Genomic DNA, 18,516 nt, shown 5'->3' with positions numbered 1-18,516 from the left:
CCTCAGAGCAGAGTGGGAACATTAGGGCATCAAATCTTGAATCTAATTGAAAATTTTAACTTCTGCATTTTGGTGGTTGTTCCTTTTAAGTGCTTTGAGCTGTGGCAACAGGAAGAGAAGGTCTGCCTGTGAGTGTTGCGCCTGCAAAATGCATGCCAAGTCACAGTGTGGGTTATGGCATTTAATTCTCCCATGTCATCTCATGCAGGACGATTATTACCATTTCTAACTGAGAGCCAAGACTTGCGAGTTTCTCTGTCAGAATCAGTCAGTTGTGGCAAAAACTGAGCACCCCAAAGCCCAACTCTCAACATCCTCAGTCCCGTTATACTGGCTGTCACATTTATTAGGCCTTTGTATTTCTCGTTTATCCTCTCATCTGCTTTCTGAGCTGATTGGGGTTAAAACCATGACTCAGCTCATTTAGAAGGCATTGGTGTCGCTGTGACAGCAGTCGCAGAGGAGTTCCGAGACAGCAGCAGTGTGGCATCAAGGTCAAGTGCTTGGACCCTGACTGCCTGGCTTCATCATCCTGGCTCTGCCGCTTATTGTCCCTGTGACCCAGACGAACTGCTTAACCTCTGTGTGGCTCAGTTTACCCACCCGTACAATGAAAATATTTGTACGTGTTAAAGAAGCCTTCAGTAAAGCACTTAGGCCAGCTCCTTACACAAGCAAGCACTCTGTGTACATTAGCAGCTCGGTGTGTGTTCTTGACTAGTCACACCTGCTCTGCCTACCCCTGGGAGAAGAGCAGTGTTGTGAGAGCACTTCATTGGGGATCAGGAACCTGGAATCCTCTGCTGTTAATGACATCTCTGTGAGCACTTAGAGACTCATGCCCCCCAAAATGTGTTGGCTACAGCAATTTCCCAGGTCCCTTTACCCCCGTGGTAACGGGTCCCATTTACTGAACTCAGGTGGTGGCACACTCACTTGCTGAATCTCTTGATCTTCATACTTGGCCTACTGGGTAGTCTTTCTTGTTATCTTCATTTTACATAATAGGAATTTGAAGCTCAGAGAGGTGAAGGAAAGGTCCAGGATCACACAGCCAGAAAAAAAGACAGTGTTGAGATCTGAACCCAGGGAGTGGACTTCTGGCCATGACCTTCACAGCAATGCTGGAGCAAAGTTAAATCCGTTAGTGAGATCCTGCTAGACTCCTGGTTACCTCTCTGTGGGGTGGGAGTGAGTGGGGAGCTGGAACACCCCTCCCAGCATCCTGTCTCATGGAACTATCAGTTGTCCCACAGAGAAAGAAAGAAGTGACCCCCAAGGAGCACTTTAATTGCCACGGAAGTCAAACTCTCCTGACAAAAGGCCCTGTTGTCATAAGAAAACATACAAATCCTTACCCTCTGGTACTTAGGCATTTCCAGACCCAGGGAATTTTGTCTTATCAGGTAATGGAATTGTTTTTAGTGGCAAGAATGAGCTCATTACGGATGCAGCTTGTGCTAATAATGATAATTTGCTGTGCAGTAAAATCACCTCTCTACCTCCCCGCCCCGACAGGCAACGCTTTAGAAATTATAGGCTACAGAGAAACAGAAAAGATAAAGATTAAGGAAAAGAATTACCATGCGGAACTGCTTTAACAAAAGGGGTTACAGATTTGCACATTGAACTTGGTGATCTTAATCATGAAGTTGTAGAAGAATTAGATACTATTAAACAATTTTCTTAATTGCCTTTATTCAATTTTGTTACCTCTGTCATGGGGTTGCTGTTGTTTTTGTTTGTGTTTCAGAGTTCAAGCCATTTTATAAAGGTTGATGCCAAATGAATTAGTCAGTGATAAATATTGATGCAGGATGTGATCCTGTTGGTGGGATCAAGCTTAGGCAGTTGTAAGATGCCATTCGCTCCCGGCACCCCTTAATTTCACAGGCAAGGACCTCAATAACCTTGAGCCCGGACCAGTGGACTACAAACTCTGTGGGTCTGGGAAGGAGATCAGGCTTACGTAGTTTCCATGTCACTCATTTCTGAGGGTCCAGCAGAAATGCAGCAGGCAGACCCCTCCCCCTGTACCCCCCCTGGGCCCCCCAACAGTTGAGGGAGCTGCCCCTCTCCTGGTTTCCCTTCTAGGACCATGGAGTCTCTCCCAGGGTTTAAGAAAGCTGGAAAATTATTCTGACTATCCACCGCGCTCTGTCCCAGTCTTTTGAGCACCATCAGCCAAATAACCACCATCAGCTGTGGCTTGTTTTATGTTTGTTTACAGTTTGCACAGTATCACAACTATTTTTCCACAAGAATATTTTTTATCACACTATTATTTTAATAATGAGATGTAGCGTTGTGTTAGGATAATCGCTATATATATATATATATATATATATATGCCCTATACACACACACACACACACACACACACACACACACACACACATCCACGGTTATTTTCCTGGATAAGATTCTTGCCTGTTTCCAGGTCAGGGACAGCCTGCAAGCCTCTTCTCAGGATAATGCATTAAGTAAAACAGATGATATTACAAAGGAAATGAATGTAGTGAGATATTATCAAGCTATTTTAAAAAATGTGAAATAGCCTTAACAGTGTTTACTTATGTTGAATGAGAGTTGGTTTGAGGGCAGGCACAGTAGCTCTAAGTACAGTTGTTGGGGAAACAGGATGCCCTGAATGAACTCCACCCACTAATGTTTTGGGGGTATATGGCACTGGCATACTCCACTCCCATGCCAGAGAGATCCCAGGCAACTGGGACTACAGCTCCCAGCATGCCGTGGACCTGCCATGACCCTTGACTTCTTGAGGGGCATTTCTGCAAACGAAGGGTTGAGTTAAGAGCTGAGCTTGGGAGAAAAGGGAGGACATGTGGGCTGGAAGGGGTCTGGTTTTGTCTGCCTTCAGCTTATACCCTGGGTCCCAGCTCAGGCAGTGTTTCCAGCAGGATGTATTTATTAACCAAGTAATCTCCATATCGCTCACTGTCTGTGCGCCCCACCTTTTCATTTCCCTTGTTGTAGGGGCAGGAATGGGCCACAGGGGAGGTTTTCTATGATCCCATGCAGACGGGGTAAAGGAGGAGTCATGGAGCCCTCAGTGGCTTTTCAGGCTTTTGTTGGGATTTACCGGGTACACAGCAGGCAGGGGTCCCAGCAGGCAGGCCTCCTAGTCCCCAGCAAGTCTTCACTCTATCTGGGCTCTCCAGCCTTCTCTCTGGGTTCTCTCTTGTGGTTCTGCTTCTGCTTCTCTGCTTCTGTTTGTTCTCAGCTTCTGCTGGCGTCCCCGTGACGCCGCCCTTATAAACTCAGTCTCTCAGCCCAGGTGTCCCCACTTCAGGTGCCCGCCGTCAGGCATGCATTCAGGACCGCAGGGTTCCCACATCTATCCTAATGGCGGGAGGGCAGAAAAGCCTGATACTTTTTACCCTAGCCTACACTTGTAAATAAACCTTTTGTCAGCTTTTCAATGTCTGCCTGCCCTTGGGTTTTGTTCTGAGTTTTTTAAAGTGTGCAGGTGACGACTCACACCCAGACCATCCCATTTTCCTGTGGGGTTGCCCTGTTAACACTACCACAATTATAAAATAGTCAGCAACATGAACCTCATTTTAATCTCTTTGCCACCAGTGCCATACACTACGTAAACATCTGTGATTTCTGTCTGACTAAGGGGGCAGTTCTGGAAATGGTCTGTTGACTACATTTATAAATAGAAGAAAACAAAGACATCACTTTTCTTCTTTCAAAATTCTCAAGTCTCCTGATTTCAACCCAGGTGCGGGGAGGCCAGGTAAAAATCCCAGCTGTAAGGAAAATTCCAGGACTAGCTTGGTGCATCCTTTGCAGTTGCAGCGGCAGGACAAGCACGGTGCAGGATCTCTATGATCCGAGCAGATGGATTAAAGGAGAGTCCTGGGGCCCTCAGTGGCCTTTTTAGGCCTTTTGTGTTTTCTCCACTATCACAGTGAGGTGACTGGGTGCAGGGCAGGCAGGAGGGCCGGGCCCAGGGGGAGTCCTCCAGCCTCCAGCCCCACTGCCTGCCTTTTACCTGGTAAAATCCCAATAAAAGCCTGAAAAAGCCACCGAGGGCTCCAGGACTCTCCCTCCTTTACGTGTCTGCTTAGGATCATAGAGATCCTGCTCTGTGGCCTTCCCGCCGCTACAGCAGTCTTTGAGCTTTAGAATGCCAATGATCTTGCTTGTTCCAGCAATTGCATTTGATATTTTTTCTGGTGCCCAGAGCTGCAGAGCGAGGTCAGGGAGCATGCCGGTTAGAGACAAGAGTGGGGTAGCCAGTGTGTTAGGGATCAACTGGCTAGAGGGCTGGTATGGAGCTTCCATAGGTGCCTGGTCCAGGTGCACAGGGTCACCTTAGGAAGTGAGAAGAGAGGTGCCCCACCCTGGCTCTTCTCAAAGACAGCAAAACCCGGAAAAAATCCACAAAAAGCTTCATTGAGAGGGATCCTCTTTATTCCCACACGATAGTGGAAGGTCTTTATCTTTTATAACACACTATTGCCAACAGGTCAGGGTGCATGCAGCAGTTAAAAGGATTCAGACGTTACAAAACTCCCCTAGTGCCCCTGTGGGGGCATGAACGAGGGGCTGATTCTCATGTAAGAATGGAGAGCTTACAGCACACCTCTCCTGGAGGGAGACACCATTTTCCTGGCCTTCTGCATAATTTGCTGAGCACAGTGGCTCTAGATAAAACTTCCCATTCCGTGACAACGTTGGCCTGTGAGTGGAGCTGCAGTTTACCAGAGGACAGGGCTCCTCCCTCAAGGGTCTTCCAAGGGCAGAACAGCCACTACCTGGTAGAGAAACAAGTCCAAGAGTTAGCTGCATGCTGGCGGCACAGTTAAGCAGAGAGACCATTGCAACTATGTCACTGCCCTTTTGAAAAATAGTAGGTAGGAAAGTCCTCCTTTACCTGGGGCAGAGAAATCCAGATATTTGGGTGACAGCCCCTCGTGCTGCAAGACATTTGGAGAAGAAGCAGGAGGAGGCTGTGTGGCCCTAACTCCATATATTCTGAAAAAGAAAAGTCAGGGAGTTACTCCTTTAATTCCCAATAAAATTAAGGAGACATGGAAGCTATGTAGGTCTCGCGGGAGCACAACATGTTTCCAATCCTTGCAACTTATCCTGTAGATGACAACCCTGTTTTAAGGGAGGGAAAAATGAGGCCCATAGCCACCCAGTGCAGTCACCTGCCTTCCCCTGTCCCCCTCCCTGCAGCATCCCTGGGCCTAAGGTTACTGCCAGGACAGGTATCCCTGTTGATTGTCTCTCTTAGCCTGGGCCTGAAAATCAGCCAAGACCACTGGCAGGGCTTCCGGAGGATGTGGGGCACAGGAAGGATGCAGAGAGTGGCTGCAATTACAAACCAGATCGCTTCTGTACAACAAATCAGACACAAAAACAGGCCTAGCGCTGGCCCGGGGGCACCTGCTTCCCTTGACCCAATATCCGCTCTTCCCTGCTGCTTGCCACCAGCAGTCACACCCGAGTCAGACTCACTCCTCGTAGGGCTTTAGGGGTGCTCTTTTGGCCTTCTCCATGAGATTCAGAAAGTCCTTGTAGCAGTTTCTGGCCATGACAGAGTAGCGTGTGGCACAGCCCAGCTCAGTGACCCTGGCTCTGGGCAGGTAGCCAGCCCAGCCAGGGATCGGGGGCTCCTGCAGCGGCTTCTTGATGTGTTTGCTTTCTGAAATGAGACACAAGGCTTCCTAAAAGCTTTGAAAAGTCACAAGTGGGCAGTGCTCCCAAGTTAGGGGGCACCCAGGTCACTAGGTTACCCTGGAGGGTTGCTCCTGTGTGCCGGGTACCTTGGCAGGGATGCCCAGTCACCCATAGTCTCTCATTTCACATTCTCACAAACCATAAGATAATGATGCTGTAACTACTGCCACTTTGTGGAGGGGGACACTGAGACTTCACAGAGGTTGAGTGACCCAGCCAAGGTCACGTAGCAAGAAATTGGTAAGACCAGGATTCGAGCCTGCATCTGTCTAATTCCTGTGCCTTCACTCTTAAACAAAGCCTCCTTCCTCAGATTAATTAAAAAATTTCATGTCCATCGACAGAAGACTGGATCAAGAAGAGCTGGTCTGTCCACACTATGGAGGACTATTCACCCATAAAATGAAAAGCTGCCATTTACAGCAACATGGAAGACATTTGAGGGAATTGGTGTAACGAGCAAAGCAACTCAGAATGACAAAGGCAAATATTGGACATTCACCACGCAGATGATCTGACAAAGTAAACACTTAGAAACACTAGCAGATATTAATAAATAAAGTGAAATTTCTGAAGTTAAGGGGAGGGGGGTAAGGAAGAAAGGGCTGGGGAGATACAAGGAATGGTGGTGGGACAGACAGACAAATAAAAGCCTCAGACATCACACCGATGAATCCCATAATGGAATCCAGAAGCATCAAGTTGGGAGAACAGACACTGAGAAACGGACTGCAGGTTGAGAAAGATTCTGACAGCTGGCTGATCTGGAACGAGTTCATGTTTGTGAGATAAAAGACTACCGCCTCTTCTAGTTGTTGTGAGAATCAAATTAGGCCACTAAATCCCAGAACCTCAGAGCTGGAAGGTACCCCCGGCAGCATCTAGCCAAGCCTTCCCCATCCTGGATGAAGAAAATGGCGCCCAGAGAGGGAACGCAACCTGCCTGAAGTCACACAGCAAAGAACTGCAGAGCCAGGCTATAGCCCAAGCTCTTAGGCAGGTGTTCTTGGTAATGGCTTGTAACGCGTTGAAGCAGAGCAAACATGAGCTAGCACGTTCTTGAAAAGTCCCCTACTACTACTAATAAAGGAATCAATCCATCCCATTTCCTATGGGACTTCAGACCTTAAAAATGATGGAAGTCAAATCATTGTTGTGATTAACATACAATATAATTTCGGAACTAGGAGCAGCCTTGAGAGCGAGATGCTGGGAGAGAAAGACAGGCCCTGGGGTTTGTTTCATTGTCACTGTGGTTGTCATTCAGTGCAAAACTGCTGCCTGTGCAACAGGCCCTGGGAACAGCTGGCTTCCCCACCTCTGGAAGCCTCCTTTCTCCTGCCTTCTCCATCTCTGACCTCATGGGGTTGCTGGGTGGGGAATGAAATTACCGTGCCCGCACAGAGGAAGCAACTGAAAACGGTCCCCACTGACCAAAGTGGGTGTCTGGAGTTTGCTGTGACTCACCCACAGGGCTTTTAGTGCCCATCACCCCTTTTCTGCCCCCCCAAAAGATTCTTTTTTTTAAGAAACTAAGTCCTTCCACTTTGCACGGCTGCCTGGGGATCTGGGGTTGCGCGGGATTCCATGGCAGCTCAGGGAGGCTGCCAGGCCCAGCCGTGGGCCCCAGGGGTGAAGGGGGACTGGTGGAGGAGCTGGTACCCAGGCTCAAGGGGTGGTACTGCCGGTAGTACTGGTGCAGGGTCCGCAGAACCGCCTCCTCGCAGCACAGGGGCTTCAGCTTCGGGGCTGTGGCCACCGAGCAGCAGAACTCCTCCTGCTGGTCTTTATACCGCTGCGTTTTCTCCTGGAAGACTTGCAGGCAGCGCGACATGTCGTTCTCATCGGTGGCCCCCTGGCAGCTGAGGTACGGTATGAAGCCTGTGAGAACCAGAGTCGCAGCCTCAGCGAGGGATGCAGAACCCGCCCCAGGTCCCCAGGAGCCCAGCCACCAGCTCCGATGCCTTCCTTCCCCAACACTCACTTTTCCAAAGGTCATTCATACAGCAATGCTGTTGTTTTCACCATGGCAGGTCCTCCCAAGGCCCCCAGAGTGACCTTGGAGCTGCGGAGGGACGGCCCGTTTCAACAAAGGCGATGACAGTAATATTCTTTGACAGCAAAGCCCCCACGTCAGTCAGAACGGCAAACGGGGAGAGCATTTAATGGACCAAAATGATAGTCTAAGGAGTAATTGAAATTATTCATCTTTTTAAAGAGAAAGCCCATTTTCCTTGACACTTCCCAAATGCAATTTGGGGTCTTTCTTGTCGGGCCATCAGGAAATTGCGGGCTTATTAAAAGCAGAGACCTATTACCCGAAAAGGTAAATTCATTATCTGCGAGACCCACCCCAGCACAATTTTCACCATTTCCGACAAAATAACATTTAATCATTACAATTAGTGTGGGTAAAACACAACTATGTATTGAAACTGGATGCTGAATCCTAAGTACTATCATGTTGTCACAATAAAACAAGCCATTTTTTAAAAGAACAAATTGAGGAAAAACTGGTTTAGAACTTTGTGTTAAGCTGCCAAATAAACAATAAACAGCTCTTGTTGTCAAAGCCCAAAATTGTTGCCATTGTCCCTCTGCCAAGAAAACCTGGCTTCAGAGTTGAAGGCAGAACTCCCACCCTGTCCCCGCAATATGCAAGAAGTGTTTCTGGAAGAATCTAATTGCTAGACTCATCTTGGTGGTTTTGGAGTCATTCACCCACCACCCAATCTCCCCGGTGCTGGGGCAATGAAGACGCCCTCCTGGTGTGGGGGAGACCTAGGAACTCGGGGGTTCTGCCCCAGTGGTTTCTCCTCTCTTGGGGCTGATTTGATCTGCAAAGACTCTATATGACTGTCTCTAGGCACACCCAGAGGCAAACACGCTACCTTGGCCGAGGTTTGCTAGGGGCCGAAACGATTTCAGCAGGACTGTATGCAGGCCCCTTTCAGCCTCACACCAGTCTTAGAAGGACTCTACCATGACCCTGAGTGGGCTAGATGTGGCCCCCAAATGGACGCATCCATCCAAGTCCGAACCCTGGTAACTGTGAACACGACCATCTGAAAACAGGGTCTTTGCTGACGTAATCAAGGATCTAGACGTAAGAGGATAAACGGGGGGCCCTATGGGGAATACCCAGGGTCCGCACAAGAGAAGGGAAACGGAGATATGAGACCACAGGAAAAGACACAGGCAGAAGCCACGTGCCGTCATGTGAAGTGGGGGCCGAGACTGGAAGCCAGGAAAGATGCTCCCCAAAGCCTCAGAGAGAGCCTGGCCTTGGCCACCCCTTGGCTTCAGACTTTTAACCTCTAGAATGGTGAGAGAACAGCACGTTTTCAATGGAAGCCCTAGGAAACTGTTTTATGTAACACCCATTTTATATAAAACTTTCTACTTATAATCACTGGGCCACAGCCCAGCAGAGGCTGGAAGCTTAGCTGTGAGAACCCGAAGCCTGTTCCCTTCACCAAACCGTAGGACCAGGGTGGGGCTGGTTAGCTGTGGCCTCTCCACGGGCTCACGCTCCTGAGGACTCCCGTCTGTGAGAGCAGCGGGCTGTGGGGCCCACTGGCTTGTCACTCACAGGAACGTGACTTAGCAAGTTCTCAGAAGCCCAGAAGCCTGAGGAGGAGCCGGAGGAGCACGTGGAGGGGCTGTACGGGCCAAGTGTCCTGGTTTGCCAAGAACTGAGGGATCTCCTGGGACACCGGACTTTCACCACTGAAACTGGGACTGTTTCAGGCAAACCAGGGCACTTGGTCACCTTCCCTTTAGGGAACAAAGAAAGGAGCAGCTCTTGTGTGGCTTGAGAAAACCCGAAGGCAGAAGGACAGGGCCTCCGCTTTCTCACTGTGTCCGTACCCACAGCGTGGTGTCTCACAAGGTCTACATTCATTCAACACACAGTAAGCGAGTCCCGCATGCCATGTCCTGGAGATCTGGCCTAAGTCGTGACTCCATTCATCGGAATCCAGCTACCAGGGGTAGCAGAGGAACACCCTCACGGTTTGTCCTAAAAGCTACAGCACCGGCTCTGGCCACGTTGGCTGGACAGACTCGGACAGTGAGCAAAGGCAGGGGCGGTGTCCAGGACCATGATTCTCCTACCAGCCACCTCTGCAGGACACGCTGCACTTACCACTGTAGCCAGGTGCGATGGGCGGGTTTCTCATGAAGGTCTTGGAAGACTTCATGACTTCACTCTCTGTTACTAAGGGAAGAGGGAATGAAATCATCTCATCAAATGGCCCTGCCTGGAGAACTCAGCACGTGCGCTTGAGACGTGCCCAAGGAGAATAACCTGCCCAAGGTGGGATGGAGAGGCAGCACTGCCACCTGACACCAGCCAGCAGAGGTAGCTGCTTCCCTGGAAAACCAGCCCTGATGCCAAGGGGCCTTGACCTTTGACATGAACTTGGACAACAGGCATGCAATAGACCCCACCCGCCAGCATCTCCCCTTCCTTGGGGACTTCCTAACATCCACCCTCACCTCAAGAGCCTCAGGGCTCAGGGACAGTGGTGATTTGCTGCCCTCCTACCACCCTTGGTATATCTGGCCAGGTCTGGAGACATTCGGGGTTATCACAACTTGGGGACAGGTGGGGGACAGGGTGCTACTGGCATCTGGTGAGTAGAAGCACCCCAACCCCCATTCCGGATGTTACAAAGCACAAGGCAGCGCATTACAACAGAGAATCAGCCTGAGTTTGGGCTGGGATTCCAGTGTTGGGGGTGGGCGGTGGCAGGGTAGCATCAATTTATGTGGGTGCTGTTCTGTCTCCCAAGCAGACCCCTTTCGTCTTCAGGATGGTCCTTCCAGAGGGATCAGCTTCTCCATCTGGCTCTGCTGGTGCTGCCCTGCCCAGGCAGCTCACTGCTTAACAGTGAGGAGCCGGAATGTGTGCCCTTGGGGTAGGGCAGGCGACTCTTTGGGAATTGTGAAAACAGCTCCACAGAGCACTTGCTGGGCAGACATGGCTGAGGGCGCGGCTGCTTTCATGCGAATCCTCACAGCTGCCCTAAGGGTAGTTCCTGTCCAGTCCCCACTTACAGATGATATAATAAGGCACAGGGAGGTGAAGAAATTTCCTTGACGGTTCCCAAGTCCCAGAGGGCATGACCGGGACCCCTAAATTCTGAGGATTACGTTGCCCAAAAGCGTGTAGGGAGGGAGGGGCGGAGCGGGTGCGGGCGGGGGGGGGGGGGGGGGGCTGAGCCCTGCCGGGAGGGGACAGCGCCCCGGAGCCAGAGAGCTGGGGCGGGGGGGGGGGGGGGGGGGGGGTGGTGAGGGCGGGGGGGGGGCTCAGAGAGCCCGACGGGCCCCTCCCGGCCGCTCTCATCTCTCTCTCCCCTCCCACTTCGCTCACCAAGGCCCGCGGGGTTTGGGGATCTTGGGGCTCGCTGCCAGCCTGGAAGGTGGGGGGCTGCCCCTGTCTGACCCGCTCTGGGGGCTTCTTGGCCTTTGTGAGCTCACCCCGCGGGGGTGGGGGGAGGGGCAAAGGGCGGGGTCGGGCATCCCCCCAGGCCCAGCCCCCCCGGCTTAGCCCTCTGTGCTTCCTCGCCGCTCACCCCTGAGTCCTGCCAGAACCGCCCTGCGCATGGGGAGGAAGTTGGGACCTGCAGTGACTCTGGGGGCTGCGTGAAATCCAGGGATTTGCCAAACAAATATTTGGTCTCAGAAACTGTTCTCAATCCTGGATACTCTGTCTCCCCCAGCCTGGAGCACCTCAGGGGTTTGGAAGTGGGGAGAGGGGTATGGGCAGGGACCTAGGTCAAAGCCTCCTTTTACTGATGCAGGCACTGGGTCCCGGCCTGGATGTCCTTCCTTGGTGCCTAGCTGGTGCCTGAGTGAGTGGTGAGGGATTGCGGGGCTGGGGGTGGAAGGAGAGACCTTGTGTCCATGGCAGCCACCCCAAAACACTTCCCTTGACCTTCTCTCACCTCCCCTTTTCTTCTGTCAGGCAGCAAAGGCAGGACTACAGATGGCCTGGACTAAGAATTGGGCAGAAGAGGGGCGGGGTACTCAGGGGGCAGGGCTGGTGTTGGAGCCACCCTGCTTTCTAAGCATCCTTAGTTTATAGGAGCTGAGACCTCCTTGGATTGAAGCCACTGAGACACCCACTGTGTGACCCAGACAGAGGGACTGAGTGCCTTCAGCTGCTGCTGGTCCAGCTGCTTCCTGCAAAGAGGAACTGCAGGAGGCACTGCTTCCCCATATACCTCCCGCCCGCCCTCCCACCCCCACTCACACACACCCTCCTGGGAATTAAACTTCCCGCAAAAGCTGATGCAACTACCCAGGTAGGAAGGATACCCCTACCTCAGACTATCTAGAACTTTCTAGAACCAGCTCTGGAAGGCCACCCAGGACACGGTCTTGGAATAAACCCAAGGCTCTAGAGGTCATCACTTTGGCCTGCCCGCTAGAGACCAGAGGACAAGGCACTCCTCCCAACTCTAGTATTTAACAACAGTGGCCACCCCGGAATACCTGCCTTTTTTCTGGCAAGGCAGCTTTCTTCTAGTTTGGTGGGAAATTGGCTTGTGGGCAGTTGGATGAAGCCTTGGTTCCCAGCAAACAAAGGGGCCAAGTCTGGTCAAAATGGCCGTTAATCACACCACGACACTTAGCAAAAGGCCTGAAAGTCAATCTCCACTGGAGGTGGGGTGCAGAGTTGGTGATGATGTGTGGACAATTCCATTTACAAATGTAGAGTGCCCCCCCCCAAAAAAAATCAGTCTAAGTCACATGAGATCCAAAGTTTTGCTTTATTAGACATTTTTGAAGACAGAGTTTGCAAATACGATCTTGTTGTCAAGTTGTGAATTGCTGCAAAGTTCAGCGAAGTTTGAATTTATCTTGTAGTGAACAACACCTCAACGGCTGATCGTTGAGAACATATTCCATATTCCAAGCAGATGAGAGATGTGACGTTATGGCCGACAATTATACCAGTCATTCACGTGAGTCATTTCCCAGCATGAATATGCAGCTTAATCACAGCAACTTCATCTCTACCATGTGAAATTCGATCTTGAATTAATAATGCATTTTGACTCCTGTTGATATTGGTGCATGCGATTCTTTGCTACCTGGCAATTAACCAGACCTGGACTCTAAAAGCTAAACTTGATCTAAATAACATTCTAAGGGTAAGGCAGGCTCTGTAATCTGGACTCATCTTAGCCATCACTCTGCAGAAAAACATCCGTTTCGCTCCTCCTCTTTCTTATCTCGTCTGTCAGTAACGTGTCTGTCATCCAGCATTTATTAATGCCTGCTGTGTACAGAAGGGCAAAGGAAATCCTTTGACAGATCTGCCTCCAGGAAACATGGACGACAGATAACATGCCAGGGACACTTGAGTAATGGGTCAAGATAACAGGCCTTGGAGAAACTTGCTAAGATTAGAAATGTGTCCAAGTGTACTTATCCAGGGCTCTTATTCTAGAATATTTCAGTGGGGACAGGAGGGAAGAGGGATGGATTTGGGGTTCCCTTTGAAGGAGTTTGATTATTGGGGCTGCATCTCTGGGGCCAGAAGAAAGTCCAGTAACATTATTACCTCCCCCTCAATCATCTTTGCCAACACTGCAGAGTCCACCAGCTCATTCAAGAGAAATAGGCAAGGAGACATCCTGAATGCAAAGTGGGAACGGCCTGACGCTAGCCTGAAACAGGGACTTGGCAACATCACACACTTAAACCAGTGGAAAGGCTGGATGCGCACCCCTTGATGCCTTCCTTTGACCCTGGTACCCTGAAAACATGACACAGTGGACCACACTTGCCTTCAGAGCCCACTTGGCCCCACAAGGAGAGGAGGCAATGTTGCAAAGAGTTTTTGTAGGTTTTTCTGTCACACTGCTTCTAGAACCAGAAAGTTCGGCCACCTAAGACTGGACAGGAGTGTCCATACATTATTATGCTCCTTTAAATATAAACTGTGAACTTTGGGGACAGGTGTGGTGGAGAAAGTTCTGATGAAGCTGATGATCCAGGTGGTCCATCCACACAGCGTATTCGATCTCAGGCACCTCCATCTATTGCTTGGTCTTGCAAACATAACCCATAACTTAGAATCGGTAAAAATCAATGACTGGTAAACACAATTACATGAAACCATGGAAAATTAAAGGCAGCAATATCACCAACAAAATTCAAAGAGCATTTTTGTTTTTTTTTTTTAAACAAGAGAAGCACATTATAGAAATAATCTGTACAATCCTCTAATGTATGTACATAAAATTATATTACTTATAACTAATGGAAAAGTCTTATTTTGTAGAGTATGGCTGGCAACACCAAAGAAAGACCCATCACATTTAGCTGGAAGCAGAGCAGGCAGCGAGAGAACCCTTGCAAACCCACCTTCAGGCCTGGATACAAAACCCTGCTACTCAGTTAGGTGACTAGCTTTCTCTGCTTCTGTGGCTGGTTGAAGTTTCATATTCTAGCAGGGAATTCTTATTCTAGCAGGGGATTCTGCAGCAGGTGATATGAAAGACAAGACATGTTAAAATGAAATCGGAAATGCTAGTTAAAATCTGCATATTGGCTATGAGAATGAGTCGGTGGCTCCAACTTGCTTCTCAAGTCTTACTTATCCTCCATTCATTATGCATGCCTCCAGTGATTTCCATTGGAATGAATTCTAGCAGGTGGGAAACAGCTTTGAACAGATCAGACTGCCTGACTGAGATTCTTGATCTTTCCTTACTCGGTTCCTCAATGCTGGGGAAGATGGACTTTGCACAGTGCAGAAGGAAGGACCTATCACAGACCCACCAGTTGGTTCCTCAGGCAGCCTGTTCTTGGGGTGCCTTTCTTTCCCTTGTTTTTCCTCCCCAGGCCCTTCCTGTGAGGCTAAAGGCACCATTCTCAAGCCAGGTGGAGGCCCAGCTGGAATGAGTGAGCAAAAATGGATCAGCGCTGCCCTGTACAGAGAAACCCTTCCCCCCAGGGTGCAGGCGCTGCTCATGCTCACCCTCCCACAAAACCTCAGGTGAGGGGTTTTCAAATTTCAATAAACCACAGTTCCCGAGGATTATGAATCCCCTCTCCAAAACTTGACTTCAGTTTGTAAAAGGGGAAGTTTCCAGGAACCAGTTCCAACCAGAGCAAGCGAGCTCTCAGGCAGGTGGACCCTCGAATATTTGCTTTCAAAAGCCTTGGTTTAATTCATCAAGGAAACGTCTACAAATTCCTTTTGGACAGACTTTAAAAATGGAAGATTCTCTGCCCACGTGTCACCAATGTAGTCCTCTCAAAATGTGGGAATAAATAGCGAAAACTCCTAAGGAAATGCGTGTGAGGAGGCAGGAGGGAGCTAATGTAAAACAGGTACAACTTTCAAGGTCAGGGCTGTTCCACTCCTGAGCTTGGTGACGTGAACAAGGCAAACTGCAAGCTCATTTTCTCATAGACTCTTACTGAGATGAACCCGAATCACTTACGAATTCAGAAATCAGGAGTTGACATTCTGAGAATTCTATCTTGGCATATAATGTGGAATCTGCCAGAGGCTCTTTATTTCCATTGAAGTGAGTTTTTTCCTGCTGAACAGCTGAGGCATCTGCCCTCCCCACGCCACATCCTAACCCTCAGAGGCCGGGTGAGTCTTCCCTGAACCGATTTGGCATTTAAATGATGAGAACCTAAAATAGTGCCCCGTGTAGGCAGTCTTCTCCCAGCAGCTAAAAAATGCTCCAAGTTCCTTCTGAATCACCACTTTGAATCACATGATGGGGAAAAGAAATGACTGCAGATGGGCGGCATCTTAGATTGACTGCCATTCAAAAAATGGAAAAAGCAAAGTCTCAAAGAGATGAAGACTCTCCTGGCTCAAAAATCTCATTTTGAATTGAGAAAGATAGCTGTCGGGCCCTCTCAATTCTACCAACAGATCTGTTCAAAGCCAGCTCCGTCCCTGCTGGGGAAATGGACTGATTCCCTCCTGGGTTCCACCTATGAAATTAGCTGCTTTTCTAGAATCCCTTTCTAGAATCCTTTCTAGCTGCTTTCGTATTCCCAGACCTCATCCTTAATTCCCCACAATTTTTCTGACTCCAGCGTGCCCTCAAAAATCCTGCGTTATTTCCGTCCCTGGTGGTTCTCATCCTCCCTGCTGAAATTCAGGGGGTGATGGCAGGGGCAAGGCCAGGGAAGAACAGTCAGGGTTGAGGTCAGCAGATGCAGGTGAGCTGAGTCCAAGGGGGCAGCAGTGGGGAGGATCAGTTAGTAATTTAAGAAATCAATCCCAACCTTGACACTCTTCGAGGTGGCTATATCCACGGCCGTGGCCTTGATCTCGGTGTCCCCGAACTGCATGAGGGTCTGGATCTCCCTCCGGGCGGGCACGTTGGGACCCCCGGTGCCAGTGAGATCTAGGCGGAGCGTGCCGCACTTCTTGACCCCGGGGTCGGTGATGAAGCTCACGTCGTCGTGCTCGGCGCTGTAGATGTTGATGACGATGACCAGCTGGGACGGCTTGGCTGGGGTGTAGCTGCGCTTGACCAGCTCGCCCAGGGCCACGGACTGGTCTGCAGAGATGAACTTGTCGAACACGTCGGTGCACCAGCGCGTGCCGTCCTTCACCAGCAGCTTCTCGGGTGGGTGCTTGCCCTCCACGTAGCGGTTGAGCACGCCCACCCCGTAGGTCAGTGGGGACCGGCGCACCTTGATAACGGCGGGGTCCAGGCCGAAGAGGACGGCCCCCTTGAGGATGGTGAGGCCCACATCCTGGGGGATGATGATGCGGCACTTGTCCCCGAAGGCCGTCTGCACCGCCTGCTGCAGGAGCGGCGCCTCGGCAAAGCCGCCCACCAGGAAGAGGAACTTGACGGTGGACACCTCGGGCTTCTGGAAAAGGTCGCCTGCAAGAGAGGAGCACGGGACAATGTCCTGTGGCCAAGAGCCAGCAGACGAGGGGGACTTAGTCTAGCCCCTTGGGCGAGCAGGCTAGACTAAGCTTGCTGGAAGGAATTTTTGTAGATCTGGGCTTTTAAAGAAAGGGGTTTGCACCCCAATACATTCAGGAATGGGGGTCTCCTGGCGGTTCAGGGGTTAAAGACAGCGCTATCAAGCCACTGCCAGCCACTACAGCATGAGTTCAATCCCCAGCTGGCCAGAGAGCTACCCACATGGCGCAGCAGACCTCTCCTGTCTTGACCGCTGCTCCCCTCAGCAGTGTATTTCAGTCAGTCTGCCTGTTCTGTGCCCCACTCTGTCTCTGGTGAATCCTCTCACCTCTTCCACCTCTGGCCTACACCCCAGTTCTTGTACATATAAATAAATCTTAAAAAAAAAAAAAAGGTTCAGGAATGAAAAACCAAAGCTGGATGGATATTCATGTTGCCAGCAAGATGGTGATGAACACGTGTCACCCATTAGGCCTAAGTGTATGCTCACCACACAGGAGCTTGTTCAGGAAGGCGGGCGTAAATATTACTCCTTGGTTTTCATAAACATCCCCTACCCCTGCCAGGGGTTGTGATTGGGAAGATGAGGAGCAGGAAGTGGAGGGAGGCCTGGATACTGATGATGGTCCCAGTGAGTGTGTGTGTGCAGGGGAGGCTGCTGAGGCAGCCCTAGAGGCAGGGCCCGCTTGTGGGAGATCTTTCCCTGGCTCACTCCCAGCGAGGGTCACAACTCCTAACTTATCCCACAAAAGCAGCGCCTGTACATCCCCTCGGGCCCGTCGCTGGAGGCTAACACTGCTTTAGCGCTCTGATTTTGAGGCCAAATCGAAAGCCCAGGTGAAGACAGGCTGCTCCGTGGTACCTGCGGGAAGGGATCAGAGCGCAGAACTGGGGTTTGGGGCTTCTGTACCCAGGACTCCCGGCCCGGCCTTCCTGCCGACTTCACACAGACTGGTTGGTGATGCTGGGGAAGTCAGCCCCCTTTCTGCCTGGGCCTCACCCGGTGGCTGCGTCTGCCTGCTACTTACGGAGATGCTCAATGATGCTGTCGATGGTCGGCTTGAAAAGCGCGTTCATGGCGTCTGGGCTCATTCTTAACATCCCTTGCGAAGACCACTTCACGAAGTCCACACTGCAGGGGCGTGGCACAGAGAAACAAGCAGGAATGTATAACCCGTACCCAGGCTGGCCTGCAGGGCACGGCCGTGGCAGAACAGCGGCTCATCTCAGGCAGGGTGGGTTTGGAAGTCCCTGGAAATAAATACCCTGAAGTTCCAGGACCCAGACCCCTGGACACTCAGAAGCTCAGGCATAACCTCTTCCATTTCTCTTTGCTCAGGTCTGTGGCCAGTGTTCCCCAGGATAGTGGGAGCCCAAAGCTGACGCAGACCAGGCTAACTCAAGGGACCCCCCTCTTTCTCCGATAACCACATCTGGAATCCAGTAGTAGATGGATTTGAGTCCATGAGAGGCTCAGGTGATATGTCCACTGTACTTCCACATGAAGTGACACACCTGCGAGCTCAGGCGCATCCCCCTCGGCCCTGCAGCCACCTGCCCCAGGACAGGACCAGCCTAATCCTACGGATGCACTCACTGTCTCTGCCACGGAGCAGCATGCCCAAGTGGGGGTGGAGCAGACCCTGCGGGGCCCCAGCCTGGCCTCTCCCACCAGGAGCTGTGGGACTTGGGGCAAGTTGGCCTATGTTGTTTCTGAGCCCCAGGCTTCTCGCCTGGAAATCAAGGGCACTACCACTTCCTGACCCCTCACAGGGGCTGCTGTGAACACAGGTATGACACCATGTCTGGGGAAACACTGGACACTCCCCAGCACTAAGCAAAGGCAGGGCTGTTTACTGGAGAG

General features: G+C 50.9%; 2 protein-coding genes across 3 annotated transcripts in view; both read right to left on the bottom strand.

Annotated features, from left to right (window-relative positions):
- Positions 1–5,495: 5,495 nt before the first annotated feature.
- SPMIP5 (sperm microtubule inner protein 5) lies at positions 5,496–9,923 on the bottom strand (the record flags this gene model as incomplete). The annotated part of the gene is made up of 3 exons (XM_084245625.1): positions 5,496–5,686; positions 7,384–7,602; positions 9,869–9,923. 3 exons carry the CDS (start codon positions 9,921–9,923, stop codon positions 5,496–5,498), a joined length of 465 nt encoding a protein of 154 aa, XP_084101751.1.
- Positions 9,924–15,969: 6,046 nt separating this feature from the next.
- HSPA12A (heat shock protein family A (Hsp70) member 12A) overlaps positions 15,970–18,516 on the bottom strand; it is a gene marked incomplete at both ends in the record, with an annotated part of 106,475 nt that continues 103,928 nt past the window's right edge. For both annotated transcript variants that reach the window (XM_084244635.1, XM_084244636.1), the window contains 2 exons: positions 15,970–16,607; positions 17,681–17,784. In XM_084244635.1, coding sequence (XP_084100761.1) covers positions 15,970–16,607; positions 17,681–17,784 — 742 coding nt within the window. The remainder of the gene's footprint in view (positions 16,608–17,680; positions 17,785–18,516) is intronic.

The sequence above is a fragment of the Talpa europaea genome (genome assembly GCF_964194135.1).
Source record: "Talpa europaea genome assembly, chromosome: 10".
In the NCBI taxonomy this organism is placed as follows: domain Eukaryota; kingdom Metazoa; phylum Chordata; class Mammalia; order Eulipotyphla; family Talpidae; genus Talpa; species Talpa europaea.
The sequence above is the reverse complement of the archived record's forward strand: the minus strand, read 5'-3'. Positions and strand labels throughout refer to the sequence as shown.